Source organism: Camelina sativa, chromosome 11 (genome assembly GCF_000633955.1).
Source record: "Camelina sativa cultivar DH55 chromosome 11, Cs, whole genome shotgun sequence".
Taxonomy (NCBI): Eukaryota; Viridiplantae; Streptophyta; class Magnoliopsida; order Brassicales; family Brassicaceae; genus Camelina; species Camelina sativa.
Window position 1 is genome coordinate 875,929 of NC_025695.1, and position 27,568 is coordinate 903,496.

General features: G+C 32.4%; 4 protein-coding genes and 1 long non-coding RNA gene across 6 annotated transcripts; 2 read left to right on the plus strand and 3 right to left on the minus strand.

The window, feature by feature from the left end:
• On the plus strand, nucleotides 234–689 carry LOC104727499 (putative F-box/kelch-repeat protein At4g39756). Its single transcript, XM_010446601.1, has one exon. It carries the CDS (start codon nucleotides 234–236, stop codon nucleotides 687–689), a length of 456 nt encoding a protein of 151 aa, XP_010444903.1.
• Nucleotides 1,482–2,594, plus strand: LOC104727500 (putative F-box/kelch-repeat protein At4g39760). The gene has a single exon (XM_010446602.1). It carries the CDS (start codon nucleotides 1,482–1,484, stop codon nucleotides 2,592–2,594), a length of 1,113 nt encoding a protein of 370 aa, XP_010444904.1.
• Nucleotides 8,710–11,208, minus strand: LOC104720900 (probable trehalose-phosphate phosphatase H). The gene is made up of 12 exons (XM_010438797.2): nucleotides 11,097–11,208; nucleotides 10,792–10,994; nucleotides 10,526–10,666; nucleotides 10,360–10,431; nucleotides 10,180–10,272; nucleotides 10,020–10,076; nucleotides 9,802–9,903; nucleotides 9,637–9,714; nucleotides 9,468–9,537; nucleotides 9,293–9,363; nucleotides 9,091–9,183; nucleotides 8,710–8,957 (listed from the first exon to the last, which is right to left on the minus strand). Exons 1-12 carry the CDS (start codon nucleotides 11,098–11,100, stop codon nucleotides 8,901–8,903), a joined length of 1,041 nt encoding a protein of 346 aa, XP_010437099.1. The 5' UTR covers nucleotides 11,101–11,208; the 3' UTR covers nucleotides 8,710–8,900.
• LOC104720901 (ethylene-responsive transcription factor ERF060-like) lies at nucleotides 19,455–20,882 on the minus strand. Its single transcript, XM_010438798.2, has one exon. It carries the CDS (start codon nucleotides 20,640–20,642, stop codon nucleotides 19,770–19,772), a length of 873 nt encoding a protein of 290 aa, XP_010437100.1. The 5' UTR covers nucleotides 20,643–20,882; the 3' UTR covers nucleotides 19,455–19,769.
• LOC104720904 lies at nucleotides 25,475–26,626 on the minus strand. Of its 2 annotated transcripts, XR_002034033.1 has the most exons (3): nucleotides 26,389–26,626; nucleotides 25,974–26,219; nucleotides 25,475–25,821 (listed from the first exon to the last, which is right to left on the minus strand). It is a non-coding gene; the product is annotated as an uncharacterized LOC104720904 (long non-coding RNA). The 2 variants fall into 2 exon arrangements; XR_756854.2 differs by lacking the exon at nucleotides 25,475–25,821 and having other exon boundaries at nucleotides 25,823–26,219.

The window sequence follows — 27,568 nt, forward strand, 5'->3', positions numbered from 1 at the left end:
CTTTCATGTGGGTTTGTGATAAGAGTACTATTTACGCCTGGCGTAAAGCCCCTAGCATGACGGTAGCTCGAGCCAACGTTGTTGCGTGTGTCCTCGATGAAAAAATATACGTAATGGGAGGTTGTTCAGCACATGAATCCACGTATTGGGCTGAGGTTTTTGACCCAAAAACGCAAACTTGGTAACCTTTACCTGACCCTGGGGTTGAGCTACGTTTATCTTCAATCAAATATATGGAGGTGGTGGAAGGAAATATTTACGTTAAGAACAGCCATACGAGGGACTATGTTTATGATCCTAAAGAAGACAAATGGGATGTTGAAAGAGCATTCGTGATGATTGAGAGAAAGTGTGAGATAAAGAATGTATGGTACCGTTGTGGCCGTAGTCAAAGTTGCTCGTGGTATGACACAAAGCATGAACAATGGAAAGTTATCAAGGGTTTAGCTACATTGAATCGGTATTGTCGTTCTGGTTTTCTTGAAATAACTAACTATGGTGAGAAACTCTTAATTTTGTGGGAAATATTTGCGAAGCCTCGTCATCAAAACAAGAATATTTGGTGTGCGGTGATTGCACTTGAAAGACGCATCGATGGTGAAGTTTGGGGAAAGGTTGAGTGGGCTAGCATTGTGCGTACGGTTCCTAGTTCATATGTTTTCTTGCGTTGTGAAGTGAAACCGGTTTGATCAATATTTGTGATCATGCTTTTGTTTTTAGTCTTTTAAGTCACTGGTTTTTTAAGTCATGTTCTTTAAATTATGAGTATTTCAAAAAAAATTATGTTCAGGTTTTCACTATCTATTGACAAAATCAATGGGTAGTACATTCATATAGTATCATCAAAGCTATGGAATTTGAGAAATCAAACCAACACGTTAGGCCAATTGGCCATTTACAACTATCATTATCAATGTCTACCTTTTTGGCTTTTTCTCTTTTTCAATTTAATTTTCTTATATTCTAACGAAAATCAAAATTTATGACGTGATAGTTATATATATGTATGTGTGAGTTGAATTCGACAAAATTATTAATTATAAATTCAATAAATCACGCAGTATATTTTAAAAATCTACATTTATTTTAAAATTTTGTATTTTACCTGGTAGGTAGAGTTTATAGATACAATCATACAACATTGCTCCTATCTATATTAAATTTTTATAATCACTAGATTATTTTAACTAATTTTTGGGGGAAAAAATTATTGTTGAAGATATACATAGATCTCATATAATAATTTGTGTACATCTAACTCAACGCGTCACCTATAAATTATGATCACACCTGCCTTGACCACATCCCCCATTTGATTGCTAACTTTCTAATTGGTTCAACTATATTTTTTAGTTAGATCAAGGGATTGCTTTAACATCAAGCAAACAAAGGTTCTTTGATTAATACGTAGCTGACCGTATTATTTGGTTCTTTGATTAATACGTAGCTGACCGTATTATTTAGCCGTAACTCCTAGAGCTATGATCTCCCAAGAAGACGTACCCCATAGTGCAAACCAATCTCCGTCATTTTCATCACTACCACACGAAATCGTTGTGAGTTGCTTAGCCCACGTCTCCGGATCGTACTACCCAATACTCTGCCTCGTATCAAAGCAATTCCGCTCAATCATCTTATCAGACGAGCTCTACAAGGCAAGATCTCAGCTTGGGACTAAAGAAACCCGCCTCTTCGTATTGCTAAAATTGCCAACTCGTTCTGATCCTTGTTGGTTCACTCTTTGGATAAAACCTAATCAAACCCTAACCAACAATAGCCCGCGGATCAAGAAAAAGCCTACTGGAAATTTACTGGTGCCGTTGCCTTCATCGTACAATTATCAAGCACCAATACCCTGTATGACTGTTGGTTCAGAAACCTACATAATTGGTGGATACGATGCTCCTTCCTCCTCTGTGTGGGTATATAGAAATAGGAGTCTTCACACCCTGCGTAAAGCCCCTAGCATGTCCATGGCCCGGAACAACGCAGTGGTTGCTGGCATTTATCCTAAAATATATGTAATGGGAGGGTGTGCGTCAGATGAATCCATGAATTGGGCGGAAGTTTTCGACATAAAGACTCAAACATGGGAACCTTTGCCAGACCCTGGTCCAGAGGCCCGTGGACATTGGGTTAGGAAAATCCAAATTCATCAGAAAAAGATTTACCTTTGTAGCGAGAAGAAGTATTATATTTATGATACTCAAGAAGGTAGATGGGACGTTGAAGATAAAGTACTCTTAAATTACAGTGTGTGTCTGATTGATAAAGTACGTTATATTTATCATAACAAAAAGTGCTGGTGGTTGGACACGAAGTCTAAATACTGGAGAATGATTAGAGGTGTGGATTTTTTAAATAAGTTCGGTGAAACAGATAGGGTTGAAATAGTTAACTTTGCTGGGAAACTCGTAATGGTATGGGACAGATTTACGCTTTCTAAACGAAACAAGAAAATTTGGTTTGCGATGATTGCTCTTGAAAAGTGTCGTGGAGGTGACGAAGTCTGGGGCAAGATTGAATGGGTTGATGATGTGCTTATGGTCCCTTTATCATATACCTTCTTGGATTGTATGGCGGTATCGATATAATTAATCAAAATATGGTTCTGTTTTGTTTTGATCTTTGTTAATTAGAGAGGGTATTGAACTTGAATTTTAAAGGATTTGATAGGATTTCAATATTTTAGAGTTTTTGAAAGATTTGAGTGAATTTTTAAGAGATTTGATTATCTTTTAGAGTTTTATATTTTTTTTAAAAACATAGAACTATGATTCAGTGAGATTTTTATTATTAAACTTTGGCTGGCTATTAATACCCCTCCCCTCTTACTTTGTGCAATGTTGTTTTGAGGTTATTTATGACCCATTAAACTATGGCCCAATTATAACCACTTTCCCAGCAAAGATAAAATAATCTAACATCCACAAAGCATGATTTACAGTTCAACATCCACAAAAGCATGATTTACAGTTTAACACCCACAAAGCCTCGATACACACTTCTCACACCACAAAAAGCTCATGTTTTATTTTTATACATCAGTATCGTGCTATATAATTTATATCAAGCTTTTGTTTCTTTTTCATTACATCATCTGTGTTTGAATTCTACTCTTTTAATAACGAAAGTTCATTTTTCATAATATGCAATCTCTCATATTTCTCCTGTTAATACTTTCTTAAGGTTAGTAACTTCTAACCACACTATTACCATCAAGATGAATGTAGGCATCACCAAAGCCGTGGGTCTACGAAACTACCGTGAAGTCGTCTTCTACGGCGAAATTAGCATAGGGACTGGGAACCCATGCCAATTATTTAAAACAGTCTTTGATTTGGGTAGTAGTAACCTATGGGTTCCATCAGCGTGGTGGCCTTATCCTGGACATCCCAAGTTCGATGCGTCAACCTCCACAACATACGTTTCCAGCCGTAATTTTTTTGTTTGCATGCTCTTCTAGCTCTCTATTCATCTATGATGCGTACGTTCTAACTTTTAATTCTCTCATTGTATAGGAGGAAAAGTTGTGGAGATGGCGTATTATAAGGGTGTCATAAGGGGTGTTTTAGCCCGAGATAATGTTTTGGTGGAGGGAACGGTCACCATTTTAGAGAACCTGATTAAACAAAAATCTATCACGAGAATATTATCTGGATTTGGTTGAGATCAACTGGTGGGGTAAGGTAGTAATTTTTGGTGGATACAACCAGGAGCATTTCCAAGAAGACCATACATACGTTCCTGTCATAACAACGCCGTTTATAGACTTTTGGACAGTGAAGATGGCTACATTGGTCAAAACCCAACCAAACATTGTGTTGTACCGTGCACAGCAATTATTAACTCCGGGATGACGGATATTTTAGGTCCGCTGGTAAGAGAACTAAACTGGCATGTAGGTTTCTCGGATTAGCGTTTATGAGAAGGTATCACACTCTGTTCGATTTTCAAGATATAAAGAAACGTCGGATAGGATTTGCTACTGCAGTAGCATAAAGAAGAAACACAACATTATTAATTTGTTTCTACTATGATATATTGATGCTAATAACAAATAATACAAATAAATATGAACTGTAAGGATGTTATGTTAATGAACTATACTAACACTTCAATACGTTACATGTATTTTTTTTGTGTGTGTGGACGGCATAAGAACTAAGTTTAGTATTATAAATAAAAATAATTAATAAATCTTTCCAGCAGAGTGCCTGGTTATCGCTTGAGAGACGTGTCCAACTTACCTTTTTATTACTCTCTCTCCTAATTTATCTATGAAGTTAGTCATGTCGAAATTGTGAATTTTGTTTCGTCTACCGACCTCTCTCATCGATCACTCTAAATATTCGGTTATGAAGGTGATTAGGTGAAACATCAGACTTTTAACTCTCAACTAGTTTTGTTTTTTCTTTCGGGTACAAATTAATCCACTTCAACTACTTTCGAATTTAAGACAGATTGTAACTCATCTTATTCGTAACCCATTCGTAACTCATCAAGTTTTATTTTCTCATAATTTTTTTTCGTACTCAGTATTTTCAGACCCAATACCAAACCAGTGGATGGTAATACCGGTTTAAACCAGCATAACTAAAGACCAATAAAATGCTGTTCAAAAAAAAAACAAAAACTAAAGACCAATACAAACTCTTTATCCTACAACTCCACATGGTCTCGTTTGGAACCCATGCCTTTTTTTTTCTTCTTTAAGTGGTTCTTGTACTTTCTTAGCAGCCGTGTATAATAAAACAGAAACCTTTTCTCTTCTTTATTTTAGTTTTAAAGCCGATCATCATCCACTAAAATTATTTAGACTTTGTTAAAAATAATGTAAATACAACAAAATTTCCTATTTCTAAGAAGTGTCAGAGAGGATTGTTCAAGTAAAAGATGGACACATAAGTTTTGCTCCCCCTAATGAGGGCATCTGAGTCACATGCCTCCACATGCCACCAAAGAGTTTGGAACTTCCCATACTCATAATTACATATATATGGATGTGGCTGCGTAAATGATGACACATCCTTCAGAGAACACGTGTTAGATATTCATTGATAAAACACCTTAAGATGATTAACGAAAAAAGGGATCTTGCCATCTTGGTCATGTGAAATGTTCCTTGGCATTCTTATTAGTTCACAAATATATATTCTTGTTAACGTACTTGACAAATATATCTAAAATTATTTATTAATGCATGTGGAGACAATATAGTTACGTAGATAATAGATGGTTAAGATGTAGTCTTGCTGGTCTTGTATTAATCAATTGAAGAGCCTTCTTTATCTTATTTTTCTTGGTTTAGTAGCTTATTGTTTTTACTGTTAATTGAATTTTAAGCAGTTTTTTTAAAAAGTGAAATGGAAATGTAAGGCCGGATTTTTATTTTATATATGAGGAAGTCAGGGACGTTAAACTTGAATGCGTTCACATTCAGTTGATGCCAAACTCAAAGTTCAAATAAGGCATACATTATTAAATATTAAGGTTTCTTTTACTATTTTCATACTTTCTCGTAGGAATGGGTCTTTTAAAATTGACCTATATATGCATAAAAAGGGTCTACAAACTTGAAATCTTACGGCGACCAATAATTGGTTTGATGCTACTATTCTTGTGCTTATATGCTTTTAAAATTTGTAGTCGGCCAATAATTGGAGCGTGAAATATTTTTATTCTTTTATAAGGACAATTGGAGAAATTAAAGTTAAAAAGTTAAAACAATAGAGAATCTCTCTCTCACTTTTTCTGGTGGATTCCAACTCTTCCGTCGTAACTTTTGCTTTCCAACCATTTCTAAGGAATTGTTTAGTGTAGTGTGTTAATTAAAATACATGTCTTTATCCTTAATACAAAACCCTAACCTGATTAAAGAAAATGCTAAGTCACAGAAGAAAGAAAGAATTGCACCAAATCTTAGTTTGATTAGTGGTATCATATGTACATAACAAAATAACATATTTTCTGGTCAACGTGAAGCAAATTATCATCGGATTTTTTATTTCAACGTTTCTTTGTCAATCATAGGCAAACTCAATTTTAGTAAATGACTACGCTTTTAATCATGTACGTGAGTAGAGAGTGTTCGAGTAGGAGATAGAGATAACTAGTAAATTTGTAATAATCTTTCAAGTGATTTCGTGAATTTTTTAGATGGTTTCCAGATGAGAAAAAAAGATTTTACTGTGAGATCTCAAACTCGTTAACTCGCGTGTTTCTTGTATCGCTTAATACTTTAATTAGTTAAACTCAGCGCTTGTTAAATATGATACTCTCGTAAAATGATTGGTATAATCCGAAAGTATATCCGTAGGTCTTACTTCTTTACTATGAATTTACGTGTAACAAACTATTTTCCAACGACTCAATGGGCACATAAGTTGGGAGGCCTATGAATGATTCTATGAAAGATTCGGATCTAGAGCTAATTCCTTCATTAAGTATTATTTTTTATTTGTTATTGTAAATCAAATACTCCGACTCTCTGAGTTATCGGTTCATTGAATAATTTGAATATGACGAAAATATGTTAGGGAAAATAGATTTTGTAAATATAGTGCTTAGCACGTGTCGATAGTGTGTGATTGGCAAACCATAGAGCTTCACAATTCACGGGCCAATTGGCTTTAGAATTTCCATTATGCTGTAGTCTAGAGCATAGCCTAAGAACTTAGGGTTGTTAGTCATATAAATTAACCAATTAATATCCGCTTCCATAATAACTTTGGAGCATCAAAATTATCTAAACTATATCATAATTATAGTTATATATTTATACGCCACCAAATCTTACAATGATCTTCTTGTGGCATGTCGGGAGAAATGGGTGAAGTAGCATTGGTGGTTTGTTCAAAAGTAGACAGCTAATAACGTGGGAAGACTAAAACCCTACTATAATTAAAGCCTAACTAGCTATAATGATTTATCTAATTACTTTTTAATCGCTAACAACAAAACATTTTCTTCATTGTCTCTCAAGCTATAGCTATAAGAACATGTACACTTGTAATTGATTAAGTCCACGTCTAGGATACGAGAAGTCAATCAAGTTGGTCCTTGAAACAGATTATACAATTATATCAGACCTAGTTTTTTTTTTGTTCATTAGTTATGAGGAAACTATTGAAAATCTTGATTTGCATCTTTTCATGAGTCAAAATATTGAGTTTGACCACATGGGATTGTGACCCTAACAATCAAATATTAATCTAGATTGTCGACATGCTCAATTTTGGGTAAAGTATGGTAAAACTTCTGCCAATAAATTCAGATACTTGATTTTCTAAAATCAACAGCACTTTTGTGTTATATTATATATAACTATTTATATAATTTTAAATTTTTAGCTATCTCACGCTTCTATTGTGAATAGAGAGAATAGGATTGTATGATTAGTGTTGTTGTATTATCAAATGGAATGATACAACTTATATATAAGCATAAATTATAATCAAATGACATAATTAAAAAGATTACATAAAATAATATAATTAATATATATTTGAATATTATATGAGATTTGAGTAATTATAGGTGATATAATGATATTCTTTCCTTAATATCTACAATTTCAGCTGTTTGACTTTGAGTTAGGAAAACAGAAAAAAATGGAAAAAATGAAGGGAATTTTAAAATACTTGTTTTTTTTTTGCTTTAGGTTACACTAATCCGAAATAAATAACGTTAAGATCGAATGAAGGTGATCAGAGTGGACTTTGTGAATATGGCAGATCTATAAATGTTATTATTGTTTATATTCAAAAACTCGGCATTTAAAAACTAGAAAGAAAAAAACATTTGAACGAGGTCTTCTTGATAAACACAAACTGTTGAACATTGACTTCAAAGTATATATAGAGTTGTATGTCAGAGAGATTCTCTTTTGGTGCTCTCTTCTTGGGATTCCTAAGACTTGGAAACATAATGTTACATAAGATTCCATCCTAAGATAATTGGTTACGCATAATTAGGCGTTATATATATATATATATATATATTATATATTTCTGTCTTTTTTTAAAAAAAAACTTAAAAAAACGTAGTTAAACAGACTCCCTTAATTAGTCCAGCTTTTAGAAGAAAAGATCCGATCACAGGTCGAGTCTGTTTGACGTTATCTTCCCACACAAGTTGTGCCCCATAGAATATTCCGTTTTTCATCATGTTTTCCGAAAGTAAAGTAAAATAAATAAAAAATCTTAGCTTTGCAAATAGATTCCATACGATGAGCTTAGCTTTAAGATTCTATTGTTTTTTTTTTAACAGCTTTTATAATTCTATTTCTGAGAAGCCCTGTATTAGAAGAAATATCATATATGAACTAAGATATCCAAAGAATTTAATTTAGAGTAGGACGATGGGTCATCCATAAAAGCCGATATGGTTATATTTGATATGAATTGAAAAATGATCTAAAAATCATATCGTTCATCTAGTCAAATAATTCTCTCTCCTTTTTTTTAATCCGAAAATAGAAACACAATCCTAACCAAACTGTTTAAAAAGAAAAATGGAACCATCTTATAATAACACTATTTGTCTAATTTTAATTCTTAGGAATCCTTTTAAAGTCTCAAAAAATCGTATAAGAATTTTGTAATGGAGATTGAACAGTCAAAATTGAATAGAAACATGTTATTAAACCAATATATGTTCAATTCGTTTTGAGAATCATGAAAAAATACATGTCAAAGTATTTATACATAGACTCATAGTGAAAATTATATAGAACCACATTGATTGAAATAATATAAAATACATCCCATGAGAATGGATCTAAAATATTCTTATAAACATTTTATATATGCGTTGAGTACAATAAAGGTAGGAAACGGAAAATGAAATATTAAAATTAAAAAGATATTAAAAAAAAACTTCTGTACTAAAAGCTCTCATCATGCTCCAGATCTCAATTGTTTCCATTCCACTAAACGTTGCAAGAAATCCATAACCTGTTAACAATTAAGAAAATAGTACAATATCAGCTTAGCTTTAAGATTCTTGGTCACATACATAACAATAGTTTACTTTCCAAAACATAATGGAAACTTTCTAATTTAGATAGAATTCTGTTAATCAATTTACCTCGTCAGGCTCTTGTAGAGAATAAGACGCATTGGTCTCTTTTGGAAATTTGGATACAAGGATGCCAAGACCTTGTCTTCTTTCTCTCAATATCTATAACGTTATTCAATAAAACTTACTAGTTAGATTTTTGAACCTTACTTTAACCAAAAAAAAGATTATTGAACGTTAACTAATTAAATTCAATATCACAATATCACACCTTAAATGCATCTTCGTCTGTGCGATCATCTCCGATGTAAAGAGGAAACACGTCGGTACAGTTAGCGTATCCTACACAAAGCCAATACGAATTTTGATTAATATTACTGATCTTAATCAAAATTAGTTAATTCCCACTCGTAATTAAATTAGTTAATAGTTGAGGAATATTTTACCTAGTGATTCTAATAAAAACTCGAGTGCTTTGCCTTTATCCCATTTAATGATAGGACGAACCTCCAAAACCTGAAATGATTATACCAGAATATAAATAAACCCTGTTAATAAAGTAAACACTAGTCCTTTACCTTAAACTCTAATTAAATAATTAATACTATATCGTACTTTTCTTCCTTGAGTAAGACGGAGCTTAGGGTAGTCCTTCATTACTGATCGAACTTGATTGGCCAAATCACTCCAGTTCTGTCAATATATAAATTAATCAATTAAGTGACTAGTTTCGTTTTAAGAACATGATTAATAGAATTAGAAAAGAGAATATTATCGTACATTTTCATTGACGCGTCGAAAGTGAACAGACACACAGAACTTATTGTTCTCTACTTGGGCTCCGGGAGTAAGTTTTGTTTTTTGCACTAATTTTTGATAAACCTGTACAAAAAATATTTAAAATAAATGTAAGTGACAAGAAAATAGGTCTATATTATTATTTTAAAATATTGTTATTTGAATATATGAGACTAAGTAATCTTGAAGGAGGTTGTGACCTCATCGATCATGGGGAGAAACTCTGTAGCTGGTTGGCAAAGAAGAGATTTACTATCCTGTAAATTTTGTATGCAACAACAAAATATGAGGATCAAAGTTGATATTAATTTATTTCACTTTCAAATTTTTATTTATGTAAAAAGTAAAGAAAAAACTTACTTCCTCATATTTGGAACCTTGCTCTGGTCCTTTGATGTCCATTCCATGACTTCCAGCATAGTACAACTCAGTCAGTTTCACAAAATTATAAACCTGAAAAATTGTCATAATCAAATCATTATTTAGTTTAAGAACTATTAATCAAATCATTAGTTTAAAGACTTTAAGTTTAATAAATACCTTTTCTCTGCATCTCCCACTAACTATGGCCGTCGGGAAACAGTTTGCTAACTTCCTCACAGTTCTCCTCATCTAAAAAAATCAGACCCAAAGGAGAATATAAGTTAAATAATTTTTTTCAATAATTAAGTAAATTTCTTTATTGATATTCGTAATGGAAATGAACCTTCTTAGACATGAAAGCTCGATCAGGATCATCAACAATGGGAGATAGAGTCCCATCATAGTCCAAGAACATAACGATTTGTTTTCCTTCAGAGAGGTGAAGAATGTCTTCAAACATATCCAAAGCTGATGGATGTTCTGTCTGCAAAAATTATATATATACACTCCATTTATTATTATTTATTTATAAGAGAAAAGAAAAACAGATGTATGTACGTAAATATTATGTATATAGAGCTAGCTTGATTGAGTAAATGATATACGTACGAGCCAAGAGTTTTGTTTCAACAAAGATTTAAGATGAGTAGGAGAACAAGCTCTCATTGAATCAACCCATGAATTGATTAGTCCTCCTCCATGGTTGATAACAAGATCTTGAAGAACTTTCTTCTTCGCCGTTGTTACGTCGTTGTTTGATTTGTTTCCCGTTTCTTTTTCCACGGTTTTTGTGTTTTCTTCTATGAATCTTACTGAAAAAAACAAAAGAAAAAAACAAAAACAGGTAAGGATATATAAGAGAATATAAACTAGGGTATGTATTAGTCTAGTATATAAGAAACTAAACAATATACCCATTTTAGTTCGTAAATGTGAGTCGAACGAAAGAGTTTTTTTTTTTTTTTAATGGAACGAAAGAGATTTAAGTTACAGAGTGAGAAATGTGAGTGTGGGCTTTGAGAGAGACAGAGGCTAAGGTGTGGTATGGTCTGAATTTATAGTGGCAAATTATTATAGGAAAATAAAATAAAAACTTTATTGTTTTGGGCAACATTATAAACTTAACAAAAAAAGGAAAAAGAAAAATTCAGATATTGTGTGTGTCCGAACTCCGAACGCTGGAACCCATTGAGAGTGTGTCCCCACAAAGCGGCTTTCTCGCTCTCACCGATCGTTTTTTTTTTGTTTTTTGGGTAGCAACCGCCGCGTGGTCCCCTCCCCATTGGTACCATATTATATGCTCTTCTTTTTGCCCTCTTGCTCCTAATTTTGTTTTCATCAATAATAGTCTCTGGTACTCAACTAAAACAATTAGTTATAAAGAACCAGATCAATCGTTTCACATTTGTAAATTTTCAAAATAATTCGAAAGATCATTGGAAAACAAAAAGAAAGAGAAAATCATCACGTTAGCTCATTATTTTAACGGGTTACGAATTAAGACCTTAGAGTTTCATCTGCCAATCATGCTTCTAACATGTAATTTTATAATATGAAAACGTTGCTGCATCGAACATTTTTAGTTTTTTTTTATAAAGTTATAATTAGCTATACACATAACTGCTTAACTTTATTGGGAGCTTTATTGAAGAATGATTGGCTGGCTATTATAATTATGGTCCGGTTAACTTTATGGGAATGGGAAAACTTTGCTGCTTTTGGTCTGATAATTGGTTCCATTTGGTAACTTGAAAACTTAGCTAGGTAATGAGGATCTTTTATATTTGGGCATCTCTCACCTTCCATTATCCTAGCTCAGCTAAGGATTTAGAGACTAGCTCCCTCCAATAAGTTCAGTATGTGAAAATGTTCATGTACTTGTCATCTTCGTTTTATGTGAATTTTTCCACAAATGTATAAGCTGAAGCTACAGTCTACTTTTCCTGGCGGGAAAGGAACAACCGTTTTCACTCTTTCACCTCTTCCTCTGTCTTTGGGCAAGTTGATTGAAGTACACGAGACACGTTGCTCGCTCGCTCGCATGCTATATATAGAACGTAAAAGGTTGTAGAAGACTGCTTTTCACAATAGTTTGCTCGCTCCAAGCTAAATTTCTCTTTACTCTTTTGCTCATTGTTGCCTCTTTTAGTATTCTCTTACCTTTTTAATCTTTTGGCCATAGAAGCTATTTGCCTGTAAAGTTTTTGCAATTCCTTTTGGTAATATAATTCACATTTTTCCCCCAAAAAAAGAAATATATCGTCGGTGGGATTTTATTCTCTTCATACTCCAGAATCTCAGATGCTCAAAAACTCATAGAAGCTTTGTAATGATGATATAGGAAACATCGATGTATATATAGTTTAACGCGCGCATGCATGCATTATTATTATGATTTAATTGCGGAATTTAGAAGAATTTGAATAGGATTCTTAGTAACTTCTAGGAGAAGGAAAACTTATTCAAATATAAAACGTGATTTTTTGGGACTAAAATAGTCTGAAATATTCTTATGACCACTATTTCAGATAGTTCGATTTACATCTGATTGAAGCGTATATATATTTATTATTATTTTTTGGATAACCAAAAATATAATTTTAAAATATCATCTCTTGTTTACTTGTAGCTAGTCCACGGAACCTAAAATCGTTATTCCCGCGCCCGGAACGTAGCATTTAAAACTCTTATTCAAGTCCAGTAACACTGAAATAATATTCATATACGATCAAAACAAACCACACTATCTATATATAGATATATATTTGTAACTTTTAGTTTCATATCTTTCTGATTTCTCAATCAATCATCTCTTCATATTCATAACAAAATATATAGCATGCATCAAGAAACAGACGAAATTGGGTACGCTTCCTCCTATAAAGCATACATAGATATTAACTTGAACAATAATGTACCAATCGATAGCAAAAGACATATACACTCATACACAATTACACATAATATATATATGCGTTAATTTGCATGAAGTTACAAATATAATATATATATATATATATATATATATGCGTCAATGGAAATGTCACTAAGGCAAGGTTCAAAGCAAAATTCGGAACCGACACCTCACGTGTAACGAATCAAGAGTGTCTCTACCTAACATGTGGATCCCTACGAGGCATAAAAGTATCATATGCAGATAATTGTCCGCATCATGTTAATCTCGTCTATCGAGTCGTACGTTACATACTTATGTTAAGCTGGCTGATGGGCAAAATTACGATTAAGCAAAGTTTGTATAATCTGAAAGTCACATTTCTACTCGAGATAGTTCTTGGTAAAGCTAGAAAAGTCTAACGAAAACTAATCATGGATCGATATGTAAGAAATAAGTTTCATCATGCTAACGATTGAAAACACCCTCAGTTACCATCAATTCCTTTTTGATCAAGTGAGAAGTTTGAAGCATAATTCCGTATGCATTAGACAAGTTAATATTCTTTGACCATATGTCACATTCACATGATAATTTGGATGCGATCGACGAACTCTTCGTGTAAACCACCAAACAAGTAAATTCGAGGACTGTGCACTTTATGAAAGAAAAAAGGAAAACAGAGTGTTATAATTAATTATAAAAGACCCGATTTTTTTTTTCCTCTCTGTCATTTTTTTGATAATTTAGTGTATGGGGTTTTGAGGAAAAGAAAAATATTTATATTTCTTTTTGTTGTTGCCCAAANAAAAAAAAAAAAAAAAAAAAAAAAAAATCATAGTCGCTTGCAGAGTCAATGGCTTTGACTAAACTGCTAACCGTTTCTCCAAACTCTTCGGCATATAAATGGTTGGTGGGTCCCTCCTTAAGCGTGCCTAACCTCGACCAGAGTTTTTCCACGTCATCCATTACTTGATTTTCAGTTAACTCGACAAAAAAAAGGCGTCTTTTTATTTTCTATTTAAAATTGCAAATCTTTTTATTTAATTAAATCGTTCGAGTCATTATGTTTTTTTTTTTTGGGTTAAAAAGCTTAATAAAGAGATATATCGTATGATAAGATTTTTTTACAAATTATTTTATCATGCTTTAGATATTTAATAATCTAGACACGGCCATGTATTAGATGCAGATTCTGGTTTCTTTTATTTTCAAAGGAAACAAATAAAATAAAAAGTTGGTAGCCTTTACTTTTAAGAATATTAATCGATCGATATATGGACGTCGTCTATGAAAGAAGAAAAAGGTAATGATTCTTATTGTTAAAACTTTTCACTATTCGATCAAGTTGCTCCTCATTTCCTGATAAATAAATTAAATTAACCTTGTAGCTAGCTAGGCTCTCTCTCTCTATATATCTTCAGTGTAGATATAAATTTATCCCATCCCAACCAACCATCCTCGAACTTGATACTGATCTCAGTGATACCTTTTTCAATCGTTCTAGAGTTGATCCACGCCTAATTATTACTACATCAATCTAAAATAAACAATAGTCCTAATTTATAATGGTGATATAACGAATATTAAAATGACATAGATACCATATGTCACGACTAACTAGATGTTAGGTTTTAATCTTAGTGTAATGATATGATTTCAGGCCAAAATGCGCCCAATCATTGAGAACTTTTCCACGATTTAGAAATATAATAAAGCAGAAGCTATGATAATTAAACTACATGAAAATGTTTGATTACTTTTTAAATTTAGGTAGCTCATATATATCTAAACAATGATCCATTTGCAGATGTTCCATAGATAAGTATCAATATCTACATATATGCGATTACAACATGATATAGGTTATTCCTCATGTCACATTTTCATTCCTACAATATATAAGTTTTAAAATAATTTTTTTTTATAACATTTCGGAAATATTTGGAGGCTATTAATTTTGGAGTACAGAAAATTCATCTTTAAAAAGAAGAAAAGAAGCACGTTCTAACTTTAAAATCATCAATATCTATATGAGTGTGTTAAAAGTAGAATGTCTTAGGTTACTCTTTATAATCTCCAAGAGTCGCCAATCTACAATGTGGGTGGCTTCTCTTTATATCTTCAAGGCCTTCAAGCCTTTAATGGACCGACACTTTTTCGATAATTAAAGCTATGAGATTGATATGATCCTCTTTTTAACGTATCTGAAATGCAAAGATATATATTAATCATCGCAGCTTGTTTTCATGCGACTTGAAGTTCAATATATATAATATATATATATATATATATATATATATATATTAACCCCCAAAAAATATTAAAGTTCTATTGAAATCAACAAAACAGTAGTTAAAGAATAACTCTCTTTCCAAACCTTTATTGCTTTAGAAAACTAACTCAAAAACTAAAGCTCTTCAAACTCTCTAATCCTTCATAAGTTGTGTCACAGCTTTGACACCTCCTTATATAAACAGAGGAGCTTAACACCAAAGCCTAATTGTATTAGGACAAGTTATTTAGATAACTCCTAAATAACCTAGAGCTAATCTTATTTCCATAACTTGGTAAGATTAACCTTATATCTTTATTTAACTTTGCTTGTCTTTCAAGCTTAAGCCAACAATCTCTCCCTTAAGTTTGATCTCTTCTTTGGTTGTGTCCTTAACACCAACAAGTTCTCTCATCTCAAAGAACTTAATCCTTCCTAGTGCTTTTGTGAGTATATCAGCTTTCTGCTTACTCCCAAGTACATGCTCCACCTCTACTAGCCCATTTTCGACGCACTCACGAATAAAATGATATCGACGGTGTATATGCTTACTTCTCCCATGGAAGACAGGATTCTTCGTGAGAGCTATAGTAGACTTATTGTCGATCCTTATCAGTACCTTCTCATTGTCTCGTCCTGTTTAAGATCAAGTACTTGTTCTAAAGTTGCGATGATATGTATATAGCGTCTCCTTGGTAAGCTTTTGAGAAATTTCTTTACAAGCTTCGCTTCTTCTATTTCTTCCCCTAAGGCTGTAGACTTTGTAGATATCTCAGACAATCTTCCCACAAAATCATCTATTTTATCGTTCTCCTTCATCTTCAGACGATCAAAATTGGCCATTAAGGTCTGCAATCGTGCTTCTCGAACCCTATCTGCACCAACATGTCTTGTTTTCACCGCTTCCCATACAACTTTTGGAGTTAAAAGTTTTTCTACTTGCAAGAGTAAAGCCTCGGGTATGGATTGGAATAAAAGTCCTTTAGCCATGTCGTTCTTGTCTTCATTCTCGGATCCTGAATCAATGACTTCCCAAACCTTATGGATTCGTAACAAGATTTCCATCTTCATAGACCAGACAGTGTAATTTGTGGTGTTAAGCATTGGACATTGGATAGAGGAGGAACCACTTTCTCGTACCGTACTTGGTACAGCGACAATAGCTCCTGCATTCTTCTTTGTATCACTCATGTTTTAGATTTCAAAAAAACAATCAAGAGCAACTTCTCTTGTAAACGTGTTGAAAGAAAACTTTTGTTCGAAGAATAAGGATCCTCTCTTTAATTCAAAGAATACTAGATTGAATAATTCAATAGAAGTTCTGATACCAAATATTGAAAATTTAAAGAATAGCTCTCTTTGGAAACCTTTATTGTTTAGAAAACTAACTCAAAAATTAAAGCTCTTCAAACTCTCTAATCTCTCATAAGTTGTGTCACAGCTTTGACACCTCCTTATATAGACAGAGTAGCTTAACACCAAATCCTAATTGTATTAGGACAAGTTACTTAGATAACTCCTAAATAACCTAGAGCTAATCATATTTCCATAACTTGGTAGGATTAGCCTTATCTCTTTATTGAACTTTTCTTGTCTTTCAAGCTTAAGCCAACAAGTTCAATATACTGTTAATTATTTTAAAAAAAAAACAGTAAATGAAATAACCAGGTGATAACTGCTGTGAGTCCAGTCACATGCATGTATCTAGTTGAATTGTCGAAGTTTTTGTAAGTTATATGTCTAGCTAGAGATGCGACATTGATTCCTTAAACTTGAAACGCGTAACGAAAACAACTTGAAAACACGTACGTCGTGGTGATATATTGACTTCAAGTCTTCTCAGTACTCAGTATAGTATAATGAGTAGTGTATATTCAACTATTACACTGAGTGCACTGAGTGCACGTAGTGATGTAGATATTTTTGCTATAGAAAATGATCATTAATTAAACTATACTAGTATGATGAAAAGATAAACTTTTCTAGATCGTGTGTATAAATTGGAATATCGCTCGACGGATCTGAACGGAAACTAGTTGGAACGATTATGACATTTGTAAAGAATTAGAATGGATCATAGTAAGCTTCGCGTTGGAGTTTTTCACTTTCGACGTGTCTTGCATTAATATTAACCCTAAGCCCTCACATCTTTTGTTCTTTTGTGATTAAATATATAAGGAAAAAATATTAATCTTTATCTAATTCGATACATAAAGTTGAGGGATGTATCCTCTAATTTTCTCTTTTTATTCGACCAAGCACGTGCCCTTCTCCATCACTATATAATATTCTTGTATACACATATTATCAACACTTATGTTTAAAGTTTGACGTGTATATTAGTGTATATACCTCTCTGATATCTACATCAGAAACACTTATATTATTATATACAAAGTTACAAACAAAATTGAAAAATATGTTATTTATAGTATCATTTTTTTTGTGTCTAAGCTGTATACTATCTAAATTATCTTCCAAAGACTTCCATTACCTACTCGCTATGGAGAAAAAAATTGATCAATTCTGAAAAGTCTTTGTTAAAAAATTTGCAGCCATCCGAATGACATTTATTCCCCACTTTACTTGATGAATATTTAGGAAGAATTATACTTTGTTTTCGTTTTGTTATATTTTTGTTTGTTATACTTTGTTTTCGTTTTCAAGTTTTTGTTTGACTCCGTAATGCCAAAACTCAAGATGTAATTCTATGCTATTTTGTAAATAGGTTTCTCTTACACATTTGGTTTGCCAATCCCATATCTTAATTTACGATTTAGAGAAGACCAATAAAAGATGGTGCTAAATTTGAAAAAGGAATTACCATACTAATCGCAAATTCGCAAATATTCTCATGGGCGGATCGAACTCCTTTTTTAAGATATATTTCTTCGGTTACGATTCTCGGAAAGCTTATCGGGCTTGGTTTTTAAATCAGATCAGAAGAGAGCATATGTCATCCGACTAATATAATTTGCATGTGTGCACAACCAACGCAGCATCAACTCCGATTCGGAGTGCTTACGCAACTGTGAAGTGCCAATTCCTTACGGCCCAATATGGACTTAAAAGGCCTGTAATCAACAGAATTAGGACCATTAGGTCCAGACGTACAGAACATTTATGACTTCAGTCGGTATATCATTTTTTTGCACATAGATCTGGTTCTTTTCAAGTTTGGAAAACCAAAAATCAAAGTTCTTATATAACTAAACCTGCTAAATATGGCGGTTAAAATCTATATAAACCATATCACTAGTCTGCACACAATAACCAATCGAGTTAGATTAGATATAATCCTGAACTATAGAGACTTCTATATCTTGTCTATTGTTTCAATTCAACTAAAATACTTTATTTCATTAACAAAATACATACCGTAAGCAAATGATTTAATGTATTCACTGAAATTCCCAAAAAGATAGATCAACGTTTAGGCACCGATTAGTTTATTTCAAAAAATAAACAGTTATGAAAATTTTAATAATGAAACGTTCCAAAAAAATATTCCTTTAAATAATTCCATAAACATCCATTTCAAATTTTTGGAAGTATGAACACTGTCTTTACGTGCTGAAAGAAAAGGATCAGAATATTGGATAAGGCTGCTTTCTCTAATTTTCTGAATATATATTTTACAATATTCTTTAAAGTAGGTGTTATAACACTATATATATTCACAAGTTTTAAATCTTTGCCACATTTGTTGGTTATTGTAAAGATTTTTTACCTTAAAGCATCGAACTTTGTGGCTTATGTGTTCCAAATTGTCAACAACGGACCCCTCTCTGGCCCTATATCGTCCACAATAGACACAAATACAACATAACTAAAATCATCGCCGGAATAAACATCTCTATAACTTTATTCATATTTAGTTTTGTCTTTTTGTTTTCTGGAATTTAGAAATAGAATCTCAAATTTCTTCCTTTAATATTTTCATTATTTTGCTTAGTTGTTTGAAACCATAAATATGAAACGTATTCGTTTTTTTTTTTTATGTTATTTAAAAGAAAAGTTTTAGTAAATTATTATATACTTTATCAGCATGCAAATCTTATACTTTTCTAATGTTCAAATAAAATAATAAAATAGAAAAATTAAAAGAGACTAATAATTTACATTCTTCATTAGAAAATGTAAAGACGAGATAATACAATACATAGAAACTTCTCCCATTGGTCAATGACAAAAGGTTTTTGAAAGTTAAAAAAGAAACATAAACCAGTCAGACCAAAACCATGGAGGAGGAGACACAGAAACAAATCCTAGAGGACGATTCTCTCGACAACTGTGTAAAAATTTTCAGTTGTAGGGAGATAAACTAACATAATATGAGACAACATCATCATGAGACACTTAAATTGAAAGACAATATCCTAAAGAAGAAAAAGAGAAAGACTTGTGTTTTTTTTTCTTTCAAGATTCGGACAATTTGCTAATGGCATCCCAATCAATCTCGACAGAAGGAAACTTCTCCAGCCCGAAACTCCCAATCTCATCAAACCCAGACTCCGAGAAGTCCAAGAACGTAGTATTAGTAGTAACACACGATTCCGGCGAAGAAGATTCCACCTGAGACTCATCAGAAAACGAATTCTCAACGGATCTCAAGAACCCATACTCGTCACTTTCTTGATACTCTGTTTTTGGCGGGAACAGCTCTGTTTCAGAACAGGGGAGATGAATTCGATGATGATCATCATCCTCTGTTTTTCTCAAGCTCTGACAAATCGCTTGGAGCTTCGCGTCAACAGAGGAATGGAGAGGATTGAAGAAGCTGTCTCCTCCGTAGTATCCATCCTCGTGTCTGAATTGTGGGAAGTTAAGCCTCGCGAACTCGCCTCGTAACTTGTAAGCGGCTAGGTCATAAGCCATGGCTGCTTCTTCAGCTGTGTCGAAAGTTCCAAGCCAGAGTCGGGTCCGGTTCTTGGGCAAACGGATCTCAGCTACCCATTTTCCCCAGTGCCTTTGTCTAACTCCTCTGTAGAGTTTCTGAGTGGCCATGCTCTTCATTGGGACGGGCCTTGGGGCGAGGTTTGGGGAGATGATGGTGTTACGTCTCTGGTTAAGCTGGTTTTGGATCTGGTGGATTTGGTATGGTGTGAGCTGGTTTAGACCGAGAGGTGTGGTTTGATTGAAACCGAAGATTGTGTTTGAATACGGACAAGGAGAAGAAAAAGAAGAAGAAGAAACAGTGTTGTTGGTGAAAGGTTGAAGTGCTTTCATGAGTTCTTCTTTAAAAGGATCTGAAAGATCTGTGTTGCTATTGAACATATCTATGGCTGCCATGGATCTTAAAAAGGATAGGTTTTTGTGAGAGATCTAACGAAGAAAAAAAAGTAACAGATAGGGATTAAAAACACACCCTCTTAGTTGACTGAATCAAATCAAAATAGTATAAGAAAGAAGAAGAAAAAGGAAGAGATTGTACTGAGAAGTGGGTGAAATAGATCAAAACAAAAACTTCGGGGGTTGAATCAGGAGTTTTGTAAAGTTTTTTTTTTTTTTTTTGTCTCTCTCTCTCTCTGAATTTTTGTCGCTCTTGGGTTTCGCTTGATGCGAAGTTCTTCGCTTATATATATAACTCGAAAAGTTAAGCCGCCCATTGAATTCTTAATAAATTCTTAATTATATAAATTAATTAGTTCACCAGCAAAGTTAATTTAATTAGTCGTATATTTTTTCGTTAGATGCTTTTGTTTTCTATTTCACAATTTTGTTTCTCGTCATCAGCTTGATAAAAAACTTTTATTTATTCCATGGAGGCTTAGACAATAGGAAAACGACGTTCACATATTCTTTGGATCTAAGCCGTTCCCAGGGAATATTTTGGATATAGTACGACTTTATGGTGTGTATGTATGATAAAAAAAAAGAATCATCAATCATGGTTATAAAACAATTTGTAAGTAAATTGAACCCTTAAAAAGAAAAATTATATTAGATTGCAACCGTTTAGATTTCTATTTTACTTTTTTCCTAATTGTGTTCGAACAATCAAATGATACATTTTGAAATGTATTTAAATATCATATTATATATTAATTACGTTTACAAAGACATTTTTTTTTTTTATTAACTTCCCATATGATCTTTTTGACTCTAGTTTTGGAGCTACTTCGATAAAATCGACGACATAGAATATTTTTCAGCAATAATTTCAAAAATCGTAAGAGCCAAAAGTGATGTGTCTGATTGTTAAAGACAAACAAAGCTTTACAAATAGTACAGTTTTGATTTTTACCAATCACTAAAACTTTACCAACAACTTTATTAAAAGTTTTACTCTCAGTTTTTTTGTACAACTTTCATATACAATTTTTTCTTACAGCTTTTCACTATTTCGTAAAAGCTTACAGTTTTCCTGTACAGTTTTAACTACGTTACCAATCAGACTCGATATTTGTTGATTCTACGGCAAGTTGAAAGGCCAGTTTGCCTTACTACCACTTATTTTCTTGTGCCAAAATATAACTTTATTTTCTTATAAAAACTTTTTTATATTTTTACTCATGTGAATAACGACGGGGAAAAAGGCATGGAATCATTACTACTTGAAGTACTCTATATATTCATGCAAACAAAAGGAAGAAATTGTAGAGATATCAAACATGAGAATATTGGTGGTCATACTAAAATATTCCAAATTCCTTGTGTGGTCCATTTCAGAAAATTTAATAAGACGATGTCGCATAGAAGTAGAAGTCGTCAACTATTTGTGGTATGTATAGATTAGATGTAAAAAAAATGGGGAATATGTAAAATTAATAAACTTGAGGGATTATTTTGTAGGCAAGAAAGAAAAATAGAGTGAGAAAGTCAAGAAAGCTATTGGAGAAGAATGGAAAGAGGTGAGAACTCAAGGGCGGTTTAAGTTTGCGTCACAAGGAAGCTTAGTGGATCTTTCTTCACCTTTTTTTATGTTCATTTTTTCGATTTTGTGACGATTTATGAATTTAATATTCTTAGTTACATCTTTGTTTGAATGTCGTAGAAAAGAGAGAAAGCTATATTGCAGAGCAAATGTATATAATTTAGACATATTTTGGATAAATTTAATTCATGGTCGTAAACCATTGAGATGTGTAAACATATTTTTGTTCCATGGGGATCCAAATGAACAAAAAACACACTTCAATTTAACATATTATAATATTAACCTGTTTTTTTTTACAAAATTCAAAGATTATTAATTGGGAAAGTTAGGTGATGCAGAAAGCTTTACACGGATAAAGAACCACTTGCTTACTTGTAAGATCGTTCACCCTCCACGTTTACTCCCAAAAAAAGAGCCATTATATTCCAAATTTAGGCATTTACTGGTGAAATTCAAAATGGTTATATGAAATAAGCCTTCCACGTAATTTTATTCACGTATTTAGTAAGTAGTACTCTCTCAAGATTCCTTCAAACCATATTACGCGTAAAAAGCCATATTAGATTAGAGGAGAACAAGAGAAAAATATACATACAATATGTGGGATCCACGCTGGCGTGTTCACACGTAGGATCTGACAGCTGACAGAAGAAGAAGAAGCTAAAGTGAAGAACATATCATCTTTAGACATATAAACTACTTTTGATCGCATCGTTACTCTTTTATTGGTGAATAAAATCGTAACGTAGATTAGGAATAATTCTAAAGTTTTTTTTAGATAAACTTGATTACACGTCATATAAAATATTCGTTACATTCCTTAACTTTCTNTTTTTTTTTTTTTTTTTTTTTTTTTTTTTGTAAAAAGTGCATGCTGATCGTTGAATCTATGGGCGAAACGAAATTTCCTCATAATAATAGTAATAGTCATCTAAATGTGTATTTCATAGTTTTCACATGTTGTTTATATATTATGCATGCTTTTCGACCAAACCCATAGCCATAGGCAGCTCCTGCTCCTAGACCTTAACTATCGTATTTGTGCGTATAAAACAGCCAAAAAATATTAAACACTCATGCAAGTAGTTAATTTGAAGATTCTCTATGTAAAATGAGGTTTATGACATGGATTTTTATTGGGTCCTCCTCATTGACAACTGAAGTTTGTTCTATTCGGATCTTTACACGTTAAAAATATGTATATGATTATCATTACTATACTCATACTCATACTCATATAACAATTCGAAGAAATCATATTATCAACTATTCCCACCGCTGGACAACCTAACTTTCTCTTGGAAAATATTTAATCTCCAAGTCAACCCACGAAGTGCATATAAATTAGTTTTTGTACTTAGTGATTGATTATATATATCGACAAGATCATGGTGATTTAGTGGTCACTTAGCATACACGACACATTAAGTAATTATAATTATATAGCTTTGGATATTATTTTCAATTAATCGAAGCTAGTTGACTTTAACAAATGTCAACTCTTCCTCCACAATTGGAGGTGAAGATAAGATCAAAATAAAGCTATAATATACTCGCTGACCGTGACCTAAATTTGTGACTACATTCTTTTCAAACAAAGATATTATCTGGTCTAAACTAGACTTTTTCCAATTACTAAAACAAATTAGTGCATTCGAAAATTTTATAGTGACTAAATAAAGATGCACCCAAGGAAAATTGATCCATAAACTGTTGTTCATAAATCAAATAAAAAGCGGCAAGGATTTTTTTGGAATGAAATAAAGAGAAGGAAAGGGACCGGGAGAAATTTCATGTCTATATTTTTTTATTCTTAAAAAACTAAAAATAGGAAAAACATGAAAATAAAATTTTGAATTGCAATTTTTAAAAATTTGAATGTTAAGATTACATAACAATGTGAAAATAAGCTGGATTTGTGAAATTTTCAAAACAAAACTTGACTGCAAATTTTTTTTCTTAAAATGAATGTTATAATTACACAAGGATGAGAAAACAAGTTAAGTTTGTGAATTAATCAATAATAGGATCCAAAAATCTAATATATTTTTCATATTATTTAATAATTTAGTATAATATTGTTTAGAAAGATTTACAACATGAGGATAGATGGTTCTGGGCTGACTACATGAATAATATGATCAAACGATGTAGTCTTAGAGTAATGATGCATTTTTTTTTACTATCATTGCAGAAACAACATTGGAGATACGGACATTGAATGACCCTTATACCAATGTCACAAGTGTCATGTTCACCCAAGTTCTTCCACAATTGTCTCTACCACCGGAAGTAGAAGCATTCATGTATAGGGAAGTACCATGAGAGCTGACGGAAACACCCTATTCAACCTGGCTATGAGCTTTAATATCTTCTAAATACTGACTAAATAACAACGTGACAAAGAAAAATTGATCCATAAAACTGATCATAAATCAAATGAAAACCGGCAAGAAATTATAGGAATGAAATAAATGAAGAAACTGCAAGAAATCTCATATCTATCTTTTTATTTGTAATTAATAAAATTAGAACTAATACATAAATATGAAATATCACACAAAATTTGCAAACAAGATTGATAAACCACCTATTATGATAAACTTAAGTAAAAAATAATAATTGTCAATAATAATATGTATATATTTAACATATGAACCCAATTGGCCAAGTTTTAATTAATGTCATATGGCTCTTGACTTGATTGCTTTTGATTATGATTCTATCAAGAAGTACAGAGTAGTATAACCACAACAGTAATCCAAATATAATGGAATGTAATAATATAAAAGAAAATACAAAATATATTTTTTAAAACAGTACACATGCCATAGAAAATCAAAGGATATGTATTTTCATCGTGACCATATTAATACCCCTTTGCCAAGTGTCAATACCTCATTGGTCGATCGTAATTAGAATTATTATTACAGATTAAGGAGATATTGAACTACTGTTACTTGAGAATGTTGAGCACTTACTTCAGTTGATTATGCGATGTTGCTAAGCGACTCACAAGTAAGTTGGGAGACAATCAATATACCTGAAGGTAAAACCCTTTTCCTTCTTATTTCCCCATTACCTATGATACATTGTATAACTAATAATATTTCAATTTTTTTTTATCTCAATTTACACATGTGTGGTGCTATGGCTAGTTTTTTGTATTGTTGCATTTGTTGTAGCTTTTAGCCGAAACCTTTGAATATTACTGCTTCAAATCTTAATCAATATATCATTCAGATGGAAGAAAAAATCATCACTTCTTACTAAAAACACAATGCTATATTACTATTATGTGTCAAATCAAAAGCATTATGTGAACTCCATTGAGCAGCACAACACCAACCGAATTAGAGTTTTCTTTACCTTGACTTCATCATATAGTTTTCTCTCCCACGCGTATAACCGATCAAGGGAAGAGGAGTGACTCCCTGAGATCATACAAAACTCTTCGATGAAATCACTTCCACTTTCATCATCATGATCTTCCTTTGATGTTTGGATCAACGGATGTCTAGAATTAGAGGATCTTGAAGACAATGTTCTTCTTCCACAAATTGACTTTACTAACTTGATGACTCAATGGCTCTACCATTAAATAAAGCTTAATTTAGACACTACAACTCATAAAACAAAGACAGAAGATAAATAATAAATCGAACCAAGAAAACAAAAACAGCCTTCAATTTCAGTTTCCAAATCAAAACCCTTTCACATAATGAAAACAGACAACATCAGACCTGTCATATCAGCAAATCTGACTCTGATCTTGTTAGCTTCAAGTATTTTTGAAACTTGTTTGCCACAGATTCAGAAGCTCTAAAGAACTTATGCTCTATATCTTTCATACTCGACACAAAGTCTTTAGCTCTATGAGTGATAAACTCCGATGGGTCTTCTCTTTCACCGTTTGCAGCTTCATCATCATCATCATCATCATCTTCACAACTCTGTTTCCTCTGCTCTGCTTTAAAATTCGAGTCTTGCTGAGTGCCAAAACAAAAGGATATGTTAGCTTAGTACTCTACTCGAGATTCTTATAATGAAACAAGGAAGTACAATGTTCAAGCCGAATTAAAATATAATAGCTCTTAAGATTGCTACATAAAAAAACTCACACTAGCTAGAGAGCCTATAGAGTCCGAAGGAACAAACCTTATCTCTCCGAATTTTGATATGTACCAAAACTTTCGTGGGCTATATGTACCAAAACTCATCATCCTCAATCTTCAAAACAGAACCATATAAATTGGAAAAGAAAGCAAACGAATATTATTAGAAAACAGTCACAAAGCATGAAGAAGATTTTAAGCAAACATCTCAAATCCAAGCAAAACGTCGTAAGGCTAAGAGCTTTATGCCGTTAATGGCGGAGAGGAGATAAGAGAAGAGATTAGAGATAAGAATTGTTTTGTTGATTATTTATTTGATAGATTCTTGGGCTTGAATAAGAATACTTGGGCTTCTAATCTTCTTCTCCATTTGTCAGGCCCAATAAGAACAGAAATGTCTTCTAACGTTTGAGGAGTGCCTAAACCCGAAGATTATCAGTTTGTCGATGCTCTTTTTTTAATTAACTCTCATAACTATTATCGTACGCCGATTAGGGAAAAAAATGAGCGGATAATGTTTAATCATAATTACATTAATACCCCTCTTCTGAATTTTCAATACCTCACTTTTCCATTGCAATTAGAATTATTATTAGTAGTGTAAGCTAATTATTGAAAGAAAAAACATGAATATTTAGGTCATGAATGGATATTATTTTTTAAATCAGTTTTTAGATTTAATTTTTAGTTTTTTGATTTTGGTATTAGTTTTTTAAATGAAAAATCTCAAAAAAAAAATGGTTTTTGATTTTTGAGAAAAATTATGGTAAAGAATCAAAAACTAGATTTCCTAAATTATAGGACAATTAAAAATCTAGAATCGTGAATGGAAGACTACAACGAAATAGTTTTCCTAAATTTTAGGAAAACTAAAATTTTAAAATCTTGATTGGTATAAAAATGAGTTTTTAGAAAACAAAAACAAAAAACTAAGATGTCTTTCAAAATCTACAAAACACTCAAGGTTTTAGTATTTTAGTCAGTTTTTAGAGTTTTATGTGGTTTATCATCCCCTTAAATTTCGTTGCTTGTGAAATATAGTTCACACTAACCTTTAAGAAGGGAAGAGGTTTTACCTTCAGGTAAGGAAGACAACATCCTCTAGTATCTTAACTCGAGATTCAATATCTCCTACATGGTGGTAGTTCTTTCTCAGTAGTGAAACCTTGACAACATACTCTGTTGGATCAATTTCAATAATTTTGATCCTCACTTCCCAGTCC

What these genes read in the sequence shown, in the direction of transcription:
- LOC104727500 (XM_010446602.1), top strand. Translation starts at nt 1,482, where the DNA reads ATGATCTCCCAAGAAGACGTACCCCATAGTGCAAACCAATCTCCGTCA.
- LOC104720901 (XM_010438798.2), bottom strand. Translation starts at nt 20,642, where the DNA reads ATGGCAGCCATAGATATGTTCAATAGCAACACAGATCTTTCAGATCCT.
- LOC104727499 (XM_010446601.1), top strand. Translation starts at nt 234, where the DNA reads ATGGAGGTGGTGGAAGGAAATATTTACGTTAAGAACAGCCATACGAGG.
- LOC104720900 (XM_010438797.2), bottom strand. An exon ending in GAGCTTTCATGTCTAAGAAG is followed by an intron (nt 10,432 to 10,525) that starts GTTCATTTCCAT and finishes TGATTTTTTTAG; the next exon opens with ATGAGGAGAACTGTGAGGAA. An exon ending in AAGGTTCCAAATATGAGGAA is followed by an intron (nt 10,077 to 10,179) that starts GTAAGTTTTTTC and finishes CAAAATTTACAG; the next exon opens with GATAGTAAATCTCTTCTTTG.